Source organism: Oncorhynchus clarkii, chromosome 9 (assembly GCF_045791955.1).
Source record: "Oncorhynchus clarkii lewisi isolate Uvic-CL-2024 chromosome 9, UVic_Ocla_1.0, whole genome shotgun sequence".
Lineage (NCBI taxonomy): Eukaryota > Metazoa > Chordata > Actinopteri > Salmoniformes > Salmonidae > Oncorhynchus > Oncorhynchus clarkii.
In genome coordinates this window covers 27716388-27733360 of record NC_092155.1, presented here as the reverse complement: position 1 = coordinate 27733360, position 16973 = coordinate 27716388, and the positions used below count along the sequence as shown (strand labels likewise).

Sequence of the window (16973 nt, the reverse complement as noted above, 5' to 3'; positions counted from 1 at the left end):
TCAAGACATTTTGTAGGAGAATGTTAGGCTATCTGTCCGCCAATTGAAGCTCATCAGAAGTTGGGCGACGCACAGGACAACGACCCAAAACACAAAAGTAAATCAACAACAGAATGGCTTCAACAGAAGAAAATATGCCTTCTGGAGTGGCCCAGTCAGAGTCCTGACCTCAGCCCGATTGAGATGCTGTGGCATGACCTCAAGAGAGCAGTTCACACCAGACATCCCAAGAATATTGCTGAACTGAAGCAGTTTTGTAAAGAGGAATGGTCCAAAATTCCTCCTGACCGTTGTGCAGGTCTGATCCACAACCACAGAAAATGTTTGGTTGAGGTTATTGCTGCTAAAGGAGGGTCAACCAGTTATTAAATCCAAGGGTACACATACTTTTCCCACCCTGCACTATAAATGTTTACACGTTGTGTTCAATAAAGACATGAAAACGTATAATTGTTTGTGTGTTATTAGTTTAAGCAGACTGTGTTTGTCTACTGTTGTGACCTAGATGCAGATTAGATCAAATTTTATGACAAATTTATGCAGAAATCCAGATATCTCCGAAGGGTTCACATTCTTTTTCTTGCCACTGTATTTGTTTCACTAATTGGTCTTTTGACCAATCAGCTCAGAAAAAAATATGACGTGAAAAGGTCTAATGTGATTCGCAAAAAACTAATTAGTAAAAAAGGATATCCGCATTTGGTTGTCTGTGTAAATGCAGCCTTGGTGACGCTAAACGTCCTTCTGGGTAACAATTACTTTGTTAAGCTAGAACTATGCTTATATGACTTGGTTCTTGACTTTCATCACACGTTCATTGTGTGATTTCTATACTGTATAAAGTAGAAGAACAGTGATTGAGAGTCAACTAATTTCTTACAGAGGTATTCCACTCTCCATAGTAAATTTATAACCCAGGCAGGACATAACTCTCTTTTTCCTCTAACGCTTCTGGGAGAAAGGTTAAAAAAATCGAACTTCCCCCCTCTTAGGCTGACGTTTATTTTATTAACAGCCTGCTTCTGAATTCTGTTCACTTTGTGCCCAATGTCTAGCTTTCTGATTTCATTTAGCCTTTTGCATTTGTTTGTGGTGTTGTACACACTCATTTGGCTTGGGGAGTGGAAAAAAAAGAAAGAAAGATCTCAATTGAGTCCTATTGTCAAATCAAGTCTGGGCTCTGTTGTTCTAGCCATGTCCCCTTCTGACTCCCCTATTTCAAATGTCTGCTAGTAACCGGGTTTTCATCCAATCTTTACTTGAGTAAAGTACATGTCGGATACACATTTTTTTTGAACTGCCTGATGGAAACATTCATGTTTTCGGTGAACTTTCCAAATGTCGACAAAACCAAATACCCTAGACATGGTGGGATCTTTTTGTGTCGGTAAAAGGAATCATGGAGAATTGTCAGTGGACATGCTTTTATGTGCAAATATTTATATAATAACCGTCATATTGAAGTCAACTTGGAGTCACACGATGACATGTTGCGTGGTCCTCCCACTACGACTCGTTGAAAGTGCGTGAGCTTGATGTTCCGTCCAATAAGTATTGAGGGTCTTTTTCTGGTGACCTGATAATCGATGTTACACCCCAAAAAAATTTACCTTGCTCTTTTGTCCATAATAATCTCATCATGTAGGCGATACGTGTGCTCTAGGCAACAGAGCGCAGACTGCGCTGTTGGCTAGACCCCACTTGCCAATACCAGATGGGGCACACTCACTATATAACCTATATAACACACTTTTTTTTCCCCAGTGAGAAAACCATCAGTAGAGGTGAAAATGCGATGGAAACCCATTTTGACTGGTATTTTTCGAATCAAATCACATTTCATTTTTTATTCGGTTCATGGGAATTTAACCGCAAAAGGTATTTTTATGTGCGCTACATCATCATGCACTGCCTTTTATCCGGAAATGGTCAATTTGATGGAAACACTGGTGGGAAAATGTGCATATGCTTTTATGAATAGAATGTTTAGAATATTCACATGGAAATCTGTCACCAATTGGATGAAAACTTAGCTAGTGTGGAGGAGAAATAAAGCACTAGATATTTAAGTATCAAAAAGGAAAGCCCAAAAGGCTGGCAGATGACGGTGTTGAGTCATTTCATCTTACTGTCCAAACGCATTGTATACAGCTGGCAATACACTCATTTCCCCTGTCGACCGGTTCGTACCCTAAAATGTTTCCGTTCATGCTGCAAAAGCTTACATTTCTTCCTCAACTTTCTTTATTTGCGAGAAGACTATGCATACTTTCCTATTTGCGAGAAATATGCATACTTTCCTTATGAAACACCATATCGCGTTCAGCCAATCAGGTTGCAGCAGTGAATGCGCAACATCAGGAAGTAGCATTCCAAGCCATTAGCAAATGGAGCAGAATGCTTTGAGCTAGTATGTATCCATTACCTAATGGAACACACGGTAATATAGGCACAGCAGCATTGGTTATGTCAAGACTAGCAGAAAATATCAATGGGACAAAAGGGATAAATGCAGAGAAATGTAGGTTTTTCTGCTCTATTCTCCATAAATACTCTACGGCTTAGCGTTTCCCTTTTTCCCTGTTCAATCCAAAATGTGTTCTCTAGTCTCGTTCCAAAGCCCAAGAGAGCCACCGAGTCATCCTGAGTCTATAAAACAGACCATAAACACAGCATTTTTTTTTGCCAATTAATGATCTTAATCGTTTGGTGGAAGGAAGGCCTCTCGAGGGAGCATGCTATCGCCTCTCTGGGGAGGGAGAGCGTCTAGCTCTGGTGTTGTGGGAACGGTATCATAAAAACATACACTATCTCACGGTCTCTAACCTGAAAATTGTAATGTAATGTTCGTATATAGAGTCAAAATCCAATGGAATGTCCAATCCCTAAAGGGCATAGACTTATCTACTCACAATGCATTTGTATTCGCTGCAGACGTGTTAGGAATGATGTTCTGCTTGGCTTTTTATTTATCCCTTACTATTCTCAATGGGGGAACACAGCCTCCTAAAGTAAGAGCTTTTGTATGACTATCTTCATCTTTTATTGTCAGATCCTTCACTTTCATTCCCAAATCAAATTCCCAGATATTCCCTAAGCAATGTTAACTCTGCCGTTTTGAAAAATAAAGCCTACTGAGGCTTGCTGCTCCATCCACTTTTGGACAGCGGGATACAATCCACATTAACCATCTCTGAGGAACATTTTTAGACAGGCCCCATAATTACTTGAGAAATGAATCGTGGATTTGGGGAGAAAAAAAGGGAGCCGTCTCTTTCATGCTCTGCCTGCTTTGAACACAGACTCAGAGGCTCTCGCCGAGTGTGTCTCTAAAAGATAGTCTAGTCAAGGCTAAGAACCATCCAAAACAGAGGGATGAGAGCAGAAGAGGGGGTGAGGGGAGGAGAAGGAGGAAGGACCGAACCCAAGTCCGGAGATCATAACAATCATTACATTTGACAAACAAGGTCCTCACAGCTTATGGCCCGGGCTTAATCTCTGATGTGTAATCATGCCTCGCTCTCGATCTGCTAGCCGTGTCTGGGTTTGTTTGCTCTGTTGACTTCCTGCTTTACAGCCTATTGCAGTGGCATTGTGGGTGTTCTAATTGGAGAATCAATAGGGTGAGGCGATGGAGGTCTAAGGGCTGCTCCGGTGTCAAACGCGCGCATCGATTGCCTTTTTAAGCTGGAGTTGCCAGCCAACCCACCCAGGCTCTTTGTTGTGTTCGCAATGTATATGAAATATTATTCTATGAGAAGACCTATGTCTGGGAAAATGAAATATACATGTACAGCCAATCATTGAATGACACAGAAAAGATGCATTTGAGAAAAGCAGCTCTGCGTAGATAGCAAACACTGCATACATTACAGTATCATAATTGTGGAACAGATCAAGCCAGTGTCGGACAGCTGGTGTCTAGCAAAGAAAGCCCACTAACTGAAAACATTGGTTTGGATCAGGTCACAATTATTATACTGGAGGTAGGCAGAAGAAAGCCTTTTGAGGAACGTGTACTTTGTGAATGAGACACGCAGTGAGTGACCTCGTTTTCAGAAGGCCACTCACTGAGCGACCACGCTGGCGCCTGAATGGCGCGTTGCAGATTCTTAAATGGCCACCGTGCCCGGTGTCATGAAATCTGAATACTAAAAACGCTGGTAAACAGCACTTTCTGGTCGGCTCACCATACTCTACATGGAGTACATACATGAGAAATACGTGGATTATACTTTTGTTTGACATTTCCCCAACTCCTTATTCCAGTTTGACCTCTTACCCTGTTCTAACTGTTCTAACTGCTATAGCACTGACTCAAATGGAAATTCGCAATCAAAATCCTTGACAGTTTCCCATAAATAGTAAATGACAGCACAAGCACACAATGTACCAGAAAAAAAAACTATGTTGATTATGATATAATGAACCGTCGCTAAGGCCCGGGCCCAGCAGTCTCAAGTAAAGTATGACAATATTTAACTCTCCATAGGGTTTGATGCAGTAGGAGGCTAGAGGTTCCTTGCACACATCTGTAGTGGATACATGATGATGATCCGAGATAAGCAGTGTGTTTTTTCCCCACGCTGACATTAAAGGAGCTAGTCTATGGTAGCCTGGGGGGGGGGGGGGGGGGGCTGTTTATAGCACTGGCTTCCTTCACTCTCTCTCTAGATGATGCAACTGGAGAGAGATGCCTCCGTTCGGTAGGTAGGTTCTTGTAACTGGGGTCACTGCTCTTGCAACAGAGTGGTTAAGGTATTGCATCGAATTTCCCATCACCAGACCTAAGCCTACTGTGATATTTGACATGCGTTTGCAGTTGATCGTCTTACAATGGATGGATGCCACTGAAAGAGGGCCTCAGATTCCCAGTCTCACAATTCGTCAGTTTTTTTTTTTCAAGCAATATAACTCAAGTCACGGGGGAAGATAGGATTTAATTTGACCTGGATAGATCATTATAAATCAAATTGTGTTTTCTCTGCTTGCAAATGACCTCTTCTGTGACAGTGGATAACATCAGGATATGTCATTTATCTGCACATTTGAATAATGTCAGATGCTGTTTATCTAATCTATGTGTTTTGTCTCTCTTTCTCTCCCTCTCTCTCCTTCCTGTCCTCATTGGGCCTCTACGAAGCAGAAGAGTATGCTGTCGAAGGTAAGCCTACTGTTTTGCTCCTACAGACCTACGATGGCTTCTTCTATGATTTTTGGCGTCCATGTTGGATGCCAACGTTGGTTGCTCTACGATGCTGTTGTAGCCTCCTTCTTGGGAGGGGCATTGTCAGTGTGGTTGGACTGCGGTTATGGTGACTCCCGGGGGCCTAAATTACGCTGCTTTAAAAATGGAACCAAAGCTGTGATTTCTCTGTTACACTTCCTATTCTTCTCGAAGACACCTTCTTTTCTTCCGTCTTTTGATAGTTTTATTTGATCTATCGATACGTATGGATTCTCAGTAGGTACTTTGTACTCTTATATGTGAAATGGTTGGCACTTCTGAAAGTGATGAGTGATTGAACCTGGGAGTGAGAGTGCTATATGAATATCATCAGGTGCTAATGAGACGTTGAGATGGAAGGGTTTCTCGTTCCCCTCCAGCTCCCTCCACTATCGTCTCCAGTGAGGGAGAGAGGGTAAGAGGCAGGGCTGCCAGTCAGGCCCCTTGGGGCTACATCATCCCCTGGAGCTTGTTGCTAGGCCAGCTCACAGCTCAGCTGAACGTACAGATGTAGGATATTAATTTGATCACCCTGCTGCAGGACAACTTTGTAATGTAAATGCAAATGTAAAGTTGGAAAAATATATTTACCCCTCAAAAATGTCCAAACATTATTATCCACGTAATACCTTACATTTCCTGTTTCTGTAGGATTATTTTCCTGCTGTAGCAAACTGGTTCAAATCAAGATCCCACATATGTATAGGAAGATAAGCATTAGCTCCCTGTCTGTCTGGGCCTGCATGTCTTTTCCTCAGCAGTACCGGGTGAAATGAAGGAACATAAACCGGATCAGTCAGACAGAGGTAGTGCAGCAAAGCGTTTACCGATGGCTCCCCAGACACAGCGCTCCAGACGCGTTTGACTCTAGGCAGCCTAATCCGACCGTGACTCGCCGCATGCGGTGAGTGCAAGGTTTGGGAGACGGGGATGGGGACGGGGAAGTGGAGGGCGGTGCCGTGTTTCCCCCTATCAGAAACGCTGCGTGATGGATTACCCCTCTCCCGGGCCGGGGTTAGTTCGCAGGGTAAGCGCTATAGAAACACACCCTGCCCAAAGTTTTTCCCCAAAACATGAATTGGAGTTTCTGCAGTTGTTTTAATACCACTGCTGTATCTCGGAATCAGAGAGAATGTGTGCATGTTTCAGGTTGTCTTTTCTCAGTTGTTGCCGACAAACCCATAAACTCTTGTGACCTGGGTTTGATATGCAGACAGAGTGAGCAGGGCTGTATAACATACCCTGTTTGATGCTGACATTCTCCCGCTGCGTTTAAATCCATGGATCACAAGCCTGTCTTCCTGTGTGTGTGTGTGCGCGAGCCTGCTTGGCGTGACGACTGGGTCACATGTCGGAAGCGCTGAAGCCCTTGATGGAAAAATGTCAGGGTGGCGGTGGGGGTGGACGACGAGGGACTGCGACCGTTCGTTCCTACGTTCCCGGCTGATGCGCTCTGACGGCTCCTCACTCTAGTGCGGCCGCTCTCTGACCGTGCAAGGGGTTAGGAAGGGGCGGACAGCTCCCTCGCTGTGTGTTTGTGTGTCGGTGATCTTGATGCGGAGGAGCAGAGCGCTGACCCATGCTGCGATGGTGTGTGGCGGTCTGTTTCATGCCCTGGCCCCAGAGGGACTACCACAGCTCCCCGAGGGCCCCGGGGGCGGACGGCAGAGCTCTGCCCACCACAACTGCCTCTCAGAGAGGAATCAGGAGAGTAGCAGAGGGCCCAGCCAACCAGTCAGAGGGCCATGGGGGGGCCTGGGTACCCATTAACATTCATCAGACATCATAGCCAACAGAGACAGTATAGTCCCACTTCAGTGATTAAGCGAACAGCAGTCCTGAGTTTTTACAGCTAAGAGACTAGCTAGGAATGGAATGCCACAGGGTAGGGATTTTAAATTTGGTCTTGTCATTTCACATGCTCCTTAGAATTATATATATTTTTTTTTACAGATTTTGGACCGTGCAGACATTTTGTATTGGTCTAGGGATAATTGGCTTACTTTTTTATTATGGATGCTTTTGGGCGATTTAAATGTGAAAATTGCCCTTGTCTGATGTCCTAGGTGTGTCCCAGATGCAAAGCTATTGGCTAATATAAAGGCAATTCTAATCTGCAGGCTTGTGGCTGTAGTACCCCTGGGTTTACAAAGCATTTGCACAAGCAGTGGGGATTTTAATGCCAAAAAATGCTCCGGGGTTGTCTATTTGTTCAGAGCTACCAATATTGTCTTTTTCAAATAGCAGTAATAAGGTACACATTAAAACTATAAAGTCTGAACTCTGACCCCAAGTAATGGGTATTTGTGTTTTCCCAAGTCATGGTGTTTTAATTAAGAAGTGAATACTGTAAGTACCCTCAGAGACGTGTATTGTGTATGAGGAGGACACGGATACTTTAGGTAGATATCTAATGGTTCATCGTCTCATTCGTGCCTGGAAGCCAGAATCCACTTTGCTCCTAGGTTTTTGTCCTATTTTTAGTGCTGTGGTCCGCCACTATCTTTGGTCCAATTAGTGACAGTGATTGTGCATTCAAAGGTTGCTGGAGATTGATGATACAGGAAGACCTTGAAAGTCCGGGGGACCGAGGTGCCCCTGGAACCCTGTTGGTTGGTTGGTCAGCTGCTCTGGCAGACAGTGGGGGCAACGATTGATGATCTGCGGTTTACACTGACCCGTTTTCACTGCTAAGTCAACCCCCACAACCCACCTTTTCCTGGATTTGGCAGAGGAAGTACCTCACTTACGGAAATAATTCAATAAAAACCATCCTGTGTATATATACACTTAAACAGTCACAGTAATATAATATATATATTACTATATATAATATATATATTTATCCGAAGTGACCTACAGTCAAAGACTGCATACATTTTACGTACAGTACCATTCAACATTTTGGACACACCTACTCCTTTTGCCTTGATGACAGCTTTGCACACTCTTGGCATTCTCTCAACCAGCTTCATGAGGTGCATTTCAATGAACAGGTGTGCCTTGTTAAAAAAATATTTGTGAGACAACGTCCATATTATGGCAAGAACAGCTCAAATAAGCAAAGAGAAATGACAGTCCATCATTACTTTAAGACATGAAGGTCAGTCAATCAGGAAAATGTCAATAACTTAAGTTTCTTCAAGTGCAGTCGCAAAAACCATCAAGCGCTATGATGAAACTGGCACTCATGAGGACCGCCACAGGAAAGGAAGACCCAGAGTTACCTCTTCTGCAGAGGAAAAGTTAATTAGCGTTACCAGCCTCAGAAATTGCAGCCCAAATAAATGCTTCACAGAGTTGAAGTAACAGACACATCTCACATCTCAACTGTTCAGAGGAGACTATGTGAATCAGGGCTACATGGTAAATTTGCTGCACAGAAACCACTACTAAAGGACAACAATAAGAAGAAGAGACTTGCTTGGGCCAATAAACACAAGCAATGGACTTTAGACTGGTGGAAATCTGTCCTTTGGTCTGATGAGTCCAAATTGCAGATTTTTGGTTCCAACCGCCGTGTCTTTTTGAGACGCGTAGTACGTTAACGGATGATCTCCGCATGTGTAGTTCCCACCGTGAAGCATGGAGGAGGAGGTGTTATGTATTGGGGTTGCTTTGCTGGTGACACTGTCAGTGATTTATTTAGAATTCAAGGCACACTTAACCAGCATGGCTATCACAGTATTCTGCAGCATCACGCTATTCCATCTGGTTTGCGCTTAGTGGGACTATCATTTGTTTTTCAACATGACAATGACCCAACATGATTCCATATGTGTTATTTAATTGTTTTGGAGTCTTCACTATTATTCTACAATGTAGAAAATAGTTAAAAAACATTTTAAAAAATTTAATGAATAGGTGTGTCCAAACTTGTCCATTACAAGTGGGCCGGTATTCACCTCAGGAAGAGGTAATATAGAGCAGACATGCTCTAATTTGAATGCTGAAGAAACCGTATACATTTCTGCTTTTATATATCTCTGTTGTTTTTTTCGGAGCATCATGCCATAGTATGCCCATTGTCAGACAAAGCCAAACACACATTGAGACAGAGACAGTTCAAGTCATACAGAATCACAGTAAATCCACAGCTAGGATGCAATCTCTACAAGTTCCCCAGTTATCTGTTTGGAGCTGAGGAACGTGCCAAGCGGATCCCAATACTCTATCTGATCTTAATCAATTTGATTAAAGCTAATGATATTTTATTTTCTGGGACATCCAGGCCCAGAGTTAATCTATAAGCTTTGGGAGAAAAATAAATACAGCAACAAAATAGGAGTTTGATGTTTGGTGGAGATATGGGATTATAGGTTGAGTGGGGACTGTACTGTAGTTATGGGAGATCAGTCTGGATGATCCAAACCAGATTATGGATTTTGTACTTATTGCAGAGAAAATATATAAAAATTGGACAGAAACTCCAATGTTTCCTAGATATGTCTACCGTGAGGGTACAGTGACGTAAACACAGTACACAAGAGAATATTAAGGTACTGATGTCAGAAGGGCATTAACCTACATTTGAATATTAGTGTTGTTCAAATTTTCTGAGAATTATGTCTTGTCCAAGATTATATATTTACATGTATTTATATTCCAACTTTTTTTCCCCCAAGCTACCTATGAGTTGAAGCTTTGTCTATCCAGTAAAGTATTTATTGTGTAAAGCTAAAGATGACAAATTTAATCTCAGTGCTTGGAGTACAGAGAAAGAGGAATGTCTTTATGAGTATGACACGGTATAGAGCCCCACAGTGGAGGTGTCATAATACCCATAAAACCTAGCTGTCAAACAGGGAAATGGTTTCCAATTGTTTTTCCACCATTCATTTTTCCAATAGGTGATTTTAGAAACACTTAAAATAAGGGCTGTGTTTCGTGTAGGCTTTTGCTGGCGTGACATTTTGATACCCATATAAATCTCTCTAGGACAGCGTGACTTTTGACAATATATTCGGCTCTCGTTACTCAGATTCTAAAATGCTAATTAGCATCTAAGTAGACATCATACAAAACTCCTGCACTTTGTCTCTACCTTTTGCTAACAGGTATTGTGTCAATTTAGAACAGTTCACAGAATTGTCAATTTAACGAAATGTAGCCTATGTATTCATTACTACATTTAGCTAACATTAGATAGTTAATCCAGAGATTCTTACCTTTATCTTCATGGCATATGTAGTTACATTAGCAGCTAATTAGCATTTCATTTTGGGGGAGTAAATACAGGTGAATATATTGACAAAAGTCACCTTGTCCTAGAGAGATTTACACGGTTATCAAAACGCCACGCTAGGGTAAGCCTACACAAAACACAGACCCTCTTTTAAGTGTTTCTAAAAATCCCCTATGGGAAAAAAAAGCTTGAGGTTTTACGGGTGCTATTGACTGCATCTCAAAACGGTTGATTCAAACAACAGTAAAATGATGATACTGTATCATGTACCGTATCAACATGACGTTCCAGTACGATTACCACCACCATTCTTCTACTCTGTCTAATCTGAAAAGCCTACCAAGACGCTTACATCTTTTTCATCTTGTTTATGGCACATTCCCTTTGTTCCCTACAGTGATATTGGTTTTCTTACATTGTCATTTCGCCGGCTGCTTTCATTTAGAAGGATTTGAAAACAATTAAAGCCAACAAACCCAGTTACAGACAGTATCTCTCCCTCCGCCTCGGAAAAGAGCAGGAGAATTAGACCTGAATGGCGTCCCGCTGTACCGCTGAATTGCTGCAGAGCCTTTAGGAGGGAGGCATTGATGTGCTACTCTTTACCCTCCATCGACTACCCCAGATGCTGCCTTGAGATTAACAGTGCTGTTGTCCTGGAAGAGCAAAGTAAACCCATGCCCATTCTCACAGGCGCCTAATTCCCCCTTCACACACACAGGCACACACACACACACTCTGCTTTTGTGGTAACACAGTCAAAAGGCAGAGGAGTTGGCATTCTACTTGTGAGCAGCAATTCTAAATGTGACCATTTCAACGTGTGTGTGTGTGTGTGTGTGTGTGTGTGTGGCCTTGAACGCTACATTATGAATTGTGACTTTGGCAGTTCAAGGTCCATGAATTGTATATTGTCCCCGGATCCAGTTGATGTTGAATAGGAGTTGGGTTCACTGGCTCTCGGTCCAGCAGCCTTGCCACTCAGACGGATGCCCACCCTGTGCTAAGATGGCCGCCGGTCATGTGTGTGGCTGCCTGTTGGATCAGTATCATTGGAATACATTATAGGCTATCTCAGGTACTTCATCTTGTTCACTTGCAAATAGTGATAATGGAAGCAGGTGACACATTTAATCAAAACAAAGTGATTAATACCCTAGAAATTCAATTAAAGAATAGTGCATAACACCTCAATCTTTCTCCAATTTGACATGATTTCCTGAAGGTGTTAATTATGTGATTCTAACTGTTCTCAAATAGTATTTGTGCTATTCCCTATACATACACTTCCAGCTATTTAAGACAATGGAAATGCTCTGCTTGAATTGGCTCTGCTTTTGGAGGGATTTCGTTTCAATCCCCAAGTCTCCCCTCCCCTGAGTGTATTCAAATGGTAATGTGTTGTGCATCATTCGTCGTGTTTTGGTGGTTTTGAAGTGAAAGGGGAAAAAATGCACATGGTCTTTAAGTATCTCCCTGAGGACCAGGGGTTATTGGGCATTTGGAGTTGATATTGCTTTGTCTTTCATTTTGCCGTCTTTCCTCGTTTAATTTATGCCCCGTCAGGAATACAAAACCCGTAATTCATTCTCACTCACTCACTCACTCACTCACTCACTCACTCATTCACTCACACTCTGTTCCAATTTCATTTATCTTCCAGTGTTCCCCCCCTCTCGTCTATCTATATTCCTACCCTTTCTTCACATTTTGCTCTCCCAATATGTTGCCTTTCCCTTTTCTTTCCTCCCTACCTCCCTCTCTCCTTCGTTCCCTCTCTGGTCTAGCAGATAAACTCTTCGGTTGTTGCTAAGAGGCTTAAGAGGGACGCCTCTATAGGGGGATGTGGATTTCTCCTTTATTGAGTTGAAGGAGGCAATCTGGACGGGGCAGACAGCACTTCAGGAGAGAGGAGAGAAGGTGGTTCTCAATCTGAGTCTAAATCAAATCAAAGTTTATTGGTCTCGTACACAGATTTGCGGATGTTATTGCATGTGCAGTGAAACGCTTGTGTTATTTAGCTCCGACAGTGCAGTAACATCTAGCAATACAAATCTGTACACATATAATACAAAACGTTTTTAAGAAAGTAAAAAATGCAGAATGAGCCGTATCAGAATGAGAAATGTCAGAGTCTGGTCTATGTGTGTGTTTGTGCGTGCGTGTATGTATGTATGTATTAGAGGTCGACCGATTAATCGGAATGGCCGATTAATTAGGGCCGATTACAAGTTTTCATAACAATCGGATATCTGTATTTTTTATTATTCTTTTTATTATTTTTTACACCTTTATTTAATCTTTATTTAACTAGGCAAGTCAGTTAAGAACACATTCTTATTTTCAATGACGGCCTAGGAACGGTGGGTTAACTACCTCGTTCAGGGGCAGAACGACAGATTTTCACCTTGTCAGCTCGGGGATTCAATCTTGCAACCTTAGTTAACCTGTCCAACGCTCTAACCACCTGCCTCTCATTGCACTCCACGAGGAGACTGCCTGTTACGCGAATGCAGTAAGCCAAGGTAAGTTGCTAGCTAGCATTAAACTTATCTTATAAAAACAATCAATCAATCAATCAATCATAATCACTAGTTAACTACACATGGTTGATGATATTACTAGTTTATCTAGTGTGTCCAGCGTTGCATATAATCGACGCGGTGCGTATCGTTGCTCCACTGTGTACCTAACCATGAACATCAATGCCTTTCTTAAAATCAATACACAGAAGTATATATTTTTAAACCTGCATATTTAGCTAAAAGAAATCCAGGTAAGCAGGCAATATTAACCAGGTGAAATTGTGTCACTTCTCTTGCGTACATTGCAGGCAGAGTCAGTGTATATGCAACAGTTTGGGCCGCCTAATGTGACAGAATAACATTGAAGGTTGTGCAATGTAACAGGAATATTTAGACTCATGGATGCCACTCCTTAGATAAAATACGGAACGGTTCCGTATTTCACTGAAAGAATAAACGTCTTGTTTTCGAGATGATAATTTCCGGACTCTACCATATTAATGACCTAAGGCTTATATTTATGTGTGTTATTATGTTATAACTAAGTCTCTGATTTGATAGAGCAGTCTGACTGAGCGGTGGTAGGCAGCAGCAGGCTTGTAAGCATTCATTCAAACAGCACTTTCATGCGTTTTGCCAGCAGCTCTTCGTTGTGCGTCAAGCATTGAGCTATTTATGACTTCAAGCCTATCAACTCCTGAGATTAGGCTGGTGTAACCGATGTGAAATGGCTAGCTAGTTAGCGGGGTGCGCGCTAATAGCGTTTCAAACGTCACTCGCTCTGAGACTTGGAGTGGTTTTTCCCCTTGCTCTGCATGGGTAACGCTGCTTCGAGGGTGGCTGTTGTCGTTGTGTTCCTGGTTCGAGCCCAGGGAGGAGCGAGGAGAGGGACGGAGGCTATACTGTTACACTGGCAATACTAAAGTGCCTATAAGAACATCCAATAGTCAAAGGTTAATGAAATACAATTGGTATAGAGAGAAATAGTCCTATAATTCCTATAATAACTACAACCTAAAACTTTTTACCTGGGAATATTGAAGACTCAAATTAAAAGGAACCACCAGCTTTCGTATGGTCTCTTGTTCTGAGCAAGGAACTTAAACGTTAGCTTTCTTACATGGCACATATTGCACTTTTACTTTCTTCTCCAACACTTTGTTTTTGCATTATTTAAAGATAATTGAACATGTTTCATTCACAATTGATTTTATTGATGTATTATATTAAGTTAAAATAAGTGATCGTTCAGTATTGTTGTAATTGTCATTATTACAAATACAATTTTAAAAAATCGGCAGATTAATCGGTATCAGCTTTTTTTTTGGTCCACCAATAATCGGTATCGGTATCAGCGTTGAAAAATCATAATCGGTCGACCTTGTGTGTGTGTATATATATGTGTGTGTGTATGTATGTGTGTATATATATGTGTGTGTATGTATGCGTGTGTGTGTGTGTGTGTGTGTGTGTGTGTGTGTGTGTGTGTGTATATACTGAACAAAAATATAAACGCAACATGCAAAAATGCTGAGTTTGGTCATGTAGTGTGTAATCTATCTGATGGAGCACAATATTAGGTATGTGGAATATGACGTGTGGCCTAAGTACACTATATATATATATATATATATAGACTAGTTGAGTATCTGGAGCATCAGCATTTGTAGGTTCGATTATAGCCTCAAAATGGCCTTCTAGGCAGAGTTGCAAAGAAAAAGCCATATCTCAGACTGGCTAATAAAAAGAAAAGATGAAGATGGGCAAACACAGACACTGGACAAAGGAACTCTGCCTAGAAGGCCAGTATTCTAGAGTCGCCTTTTCACTGTTGACGTTGAGACTGGTGTTATGTGGGTACTATTTAATGAAGCTGCCAGTTGAGGACTTTTGAGGCATCTGTTTCTCAAACTAGAAACTCTAATGTACTTGTCCTCTTGCTCAGTTGTGCACTGGAGCCTCCCACTCCTCTTTCTATTCTGGTAAGAGACAGTTTGTGCTGTTCTGTGAAGGGAGTAGTACACAGTGTTGTACAAGATCTTCAGCACGAGATCTTCAGTTTCATGGCAATTTCTCACATGGAATAGCCTTCATTTCTCAGAACAAGAATAGACTGACGAGTTTCAGAAGAAATGTCGTTGTTTCTGGTCATTTTGAGCCTGTAATCGAACCCACAAATGCTGATGCACCAGATACTCAGCTAGTCTAAAGAAGGCCAGTTTTACTGCTTCTTTAATCAGGACAAGAGTTTTCAGCTGTGCTAACATAATTACAAAAGGGTTTTCGAATGATAAATTAGACTTTTAAAATTATAAACTTGGATTAGTTAACAATAAGTGCCATTGGAACAAAGGAGTGATGGTTGCTGATAATGGGCCTCTGTACGTCTATGTTGATATTCCATAAAAAAATTGTCCGTTTCCAGCTACAATAGTCATTTACAACATTAACAATGTCTACAATGTATTTCTGATCAATTTAATGTTATTTTAATGGACAGAACATTATTTTCTTTAAAAAACAAGGACATTTCTATGTGACCCTAAACATTAGCTGTAGAATGGCCTTAATGATGAGATCAGTGACTTTCAACGTGGCACCGTCATAGGATGACACCTTTCCAACAAGTCAGTTCATCAAATTTCTTCCCTGCTAGAGCTGCCCCGGTCAACTGTAAGTTCTGTTATTATGATGTGGAAACGTCTAGGAGCAACAACGGCTCAGCTGTGAAGTGGTAGGCCACACAAGGTCACTGAATGGGACCACCGAGTGCTGAAGCACGAAGCGCGTAAAAATTGTCTGTTCTCATTTGCAATACTCACTTCAGAGTTCCAAACTGCCTCTGGAAGCAATGTCAGTACAATAACTGTTCGTCGGAAGCTTCAGGAAATGGGTTTCCATGGCCGAGCAGCCGCACACAAGCCTAAAATCACCATGCGCACTGCCAATTGTCGGTTGGAGTGGTGTAAAGCCTGCTGCTATTGGACTCTTGAGTAGTGAAAATGTATTCTCTGGAGTGATGAATCTTGCTTTACCATCTGGCAATCCGACGGACTAATTTGACCGATGCCAGGAGAACGCTACCTGCCACAATGCATAGTGCTGTATGGTTTGGTGGAGGAAGAATAATGGTCTGTGGCTGTTTTTCATGGTTTGAGCTAAGCCCCTTAGTTCCAGTGAAGAGAAATCTTAACGCTACAGCATACAATGATATTCTAGACAATTCAGTGCTTCCAACTTTGTAGCAATTTGATGAAGGCCCTTTCCTGTTTCAGAATGACATTTCCCCCGTGCACAGAACCAAGGTCCATACAGACATGGTTTGTCGAGATTGGTGTGGAAGAGCTTGACTGGCCTACACACATCCCTGACCTCAACCCAATCGAACACTTTTGGGATGAATTGGAGCGCCGACTGCGAGCCAGGCCTAATCGCCCAACATCAGTGCCCGACAACACTAATGCTCTTAGGACTGAATGGTAGCTAGTCATCTCGTGGAAAGCCTTCCCAGAAGAGTGGAGGCTGTTCCAGCAGCAAAGGGGGGACAAACTCAATATTCATTTCCATGATCTTTGGAATGAGATGTTCGACAAGCAGGTGTCCACATACTTTTGATCAGGTCGTGTATGAAATATGATCATATAGGTCATATTCAACCATTTATAATAGTGTCTGGTAGTGTTCGTAATACAACAAGTCTTTTAGATGAATGCCTAGACAAGCCTTGATTAAGCTACGGTGGACATTGTCCCAAACAATACCCACACATAACGTCCATGACACACTCATTCAAGTAAACCAGAGTTCAGTAAGTCACACAAGGACTTTCACTTAACTCTGTTCTTATCCAACACGGTTCACACAAAGAATTGACGTTGCTCTATCAAAATGATCTGTGCATTTTCCGGTGCCCACTCTAACATCCTCTCATCTAACCAACATGGGATATTATATACTCTCTAAAAGGAGGTACAATTCAGTGTGCAATTTCATATGTACTTTTACTGTCTTTGAATGATTGAAAATATCATCAAAG

At 42.0% G+C, this 16973-nt stretch overlaps 1 protein-coding gene across 1 annotated transcript in view; it reads left to right on the top strand.

Moving 5' to 3' along the window:
• The window catches only part of LOC139416164 (neurexin-2-like), a 968379-nt gene that overhangs the window by 163677 nt on the left and 787729 nt on the right, over positions 1 to 16973 (top strand). The window contains exon 3 of the mRNA XM_071164510.1: positions 5147 to 5164. Within this exon, the coding sequence (XP_071020611.1) occupies positions 5147 to 5164 (18 nt within the window). The remainder of the gene's footprint in view (positions 1 to 5146; positions 5165 to 16973) is intronic.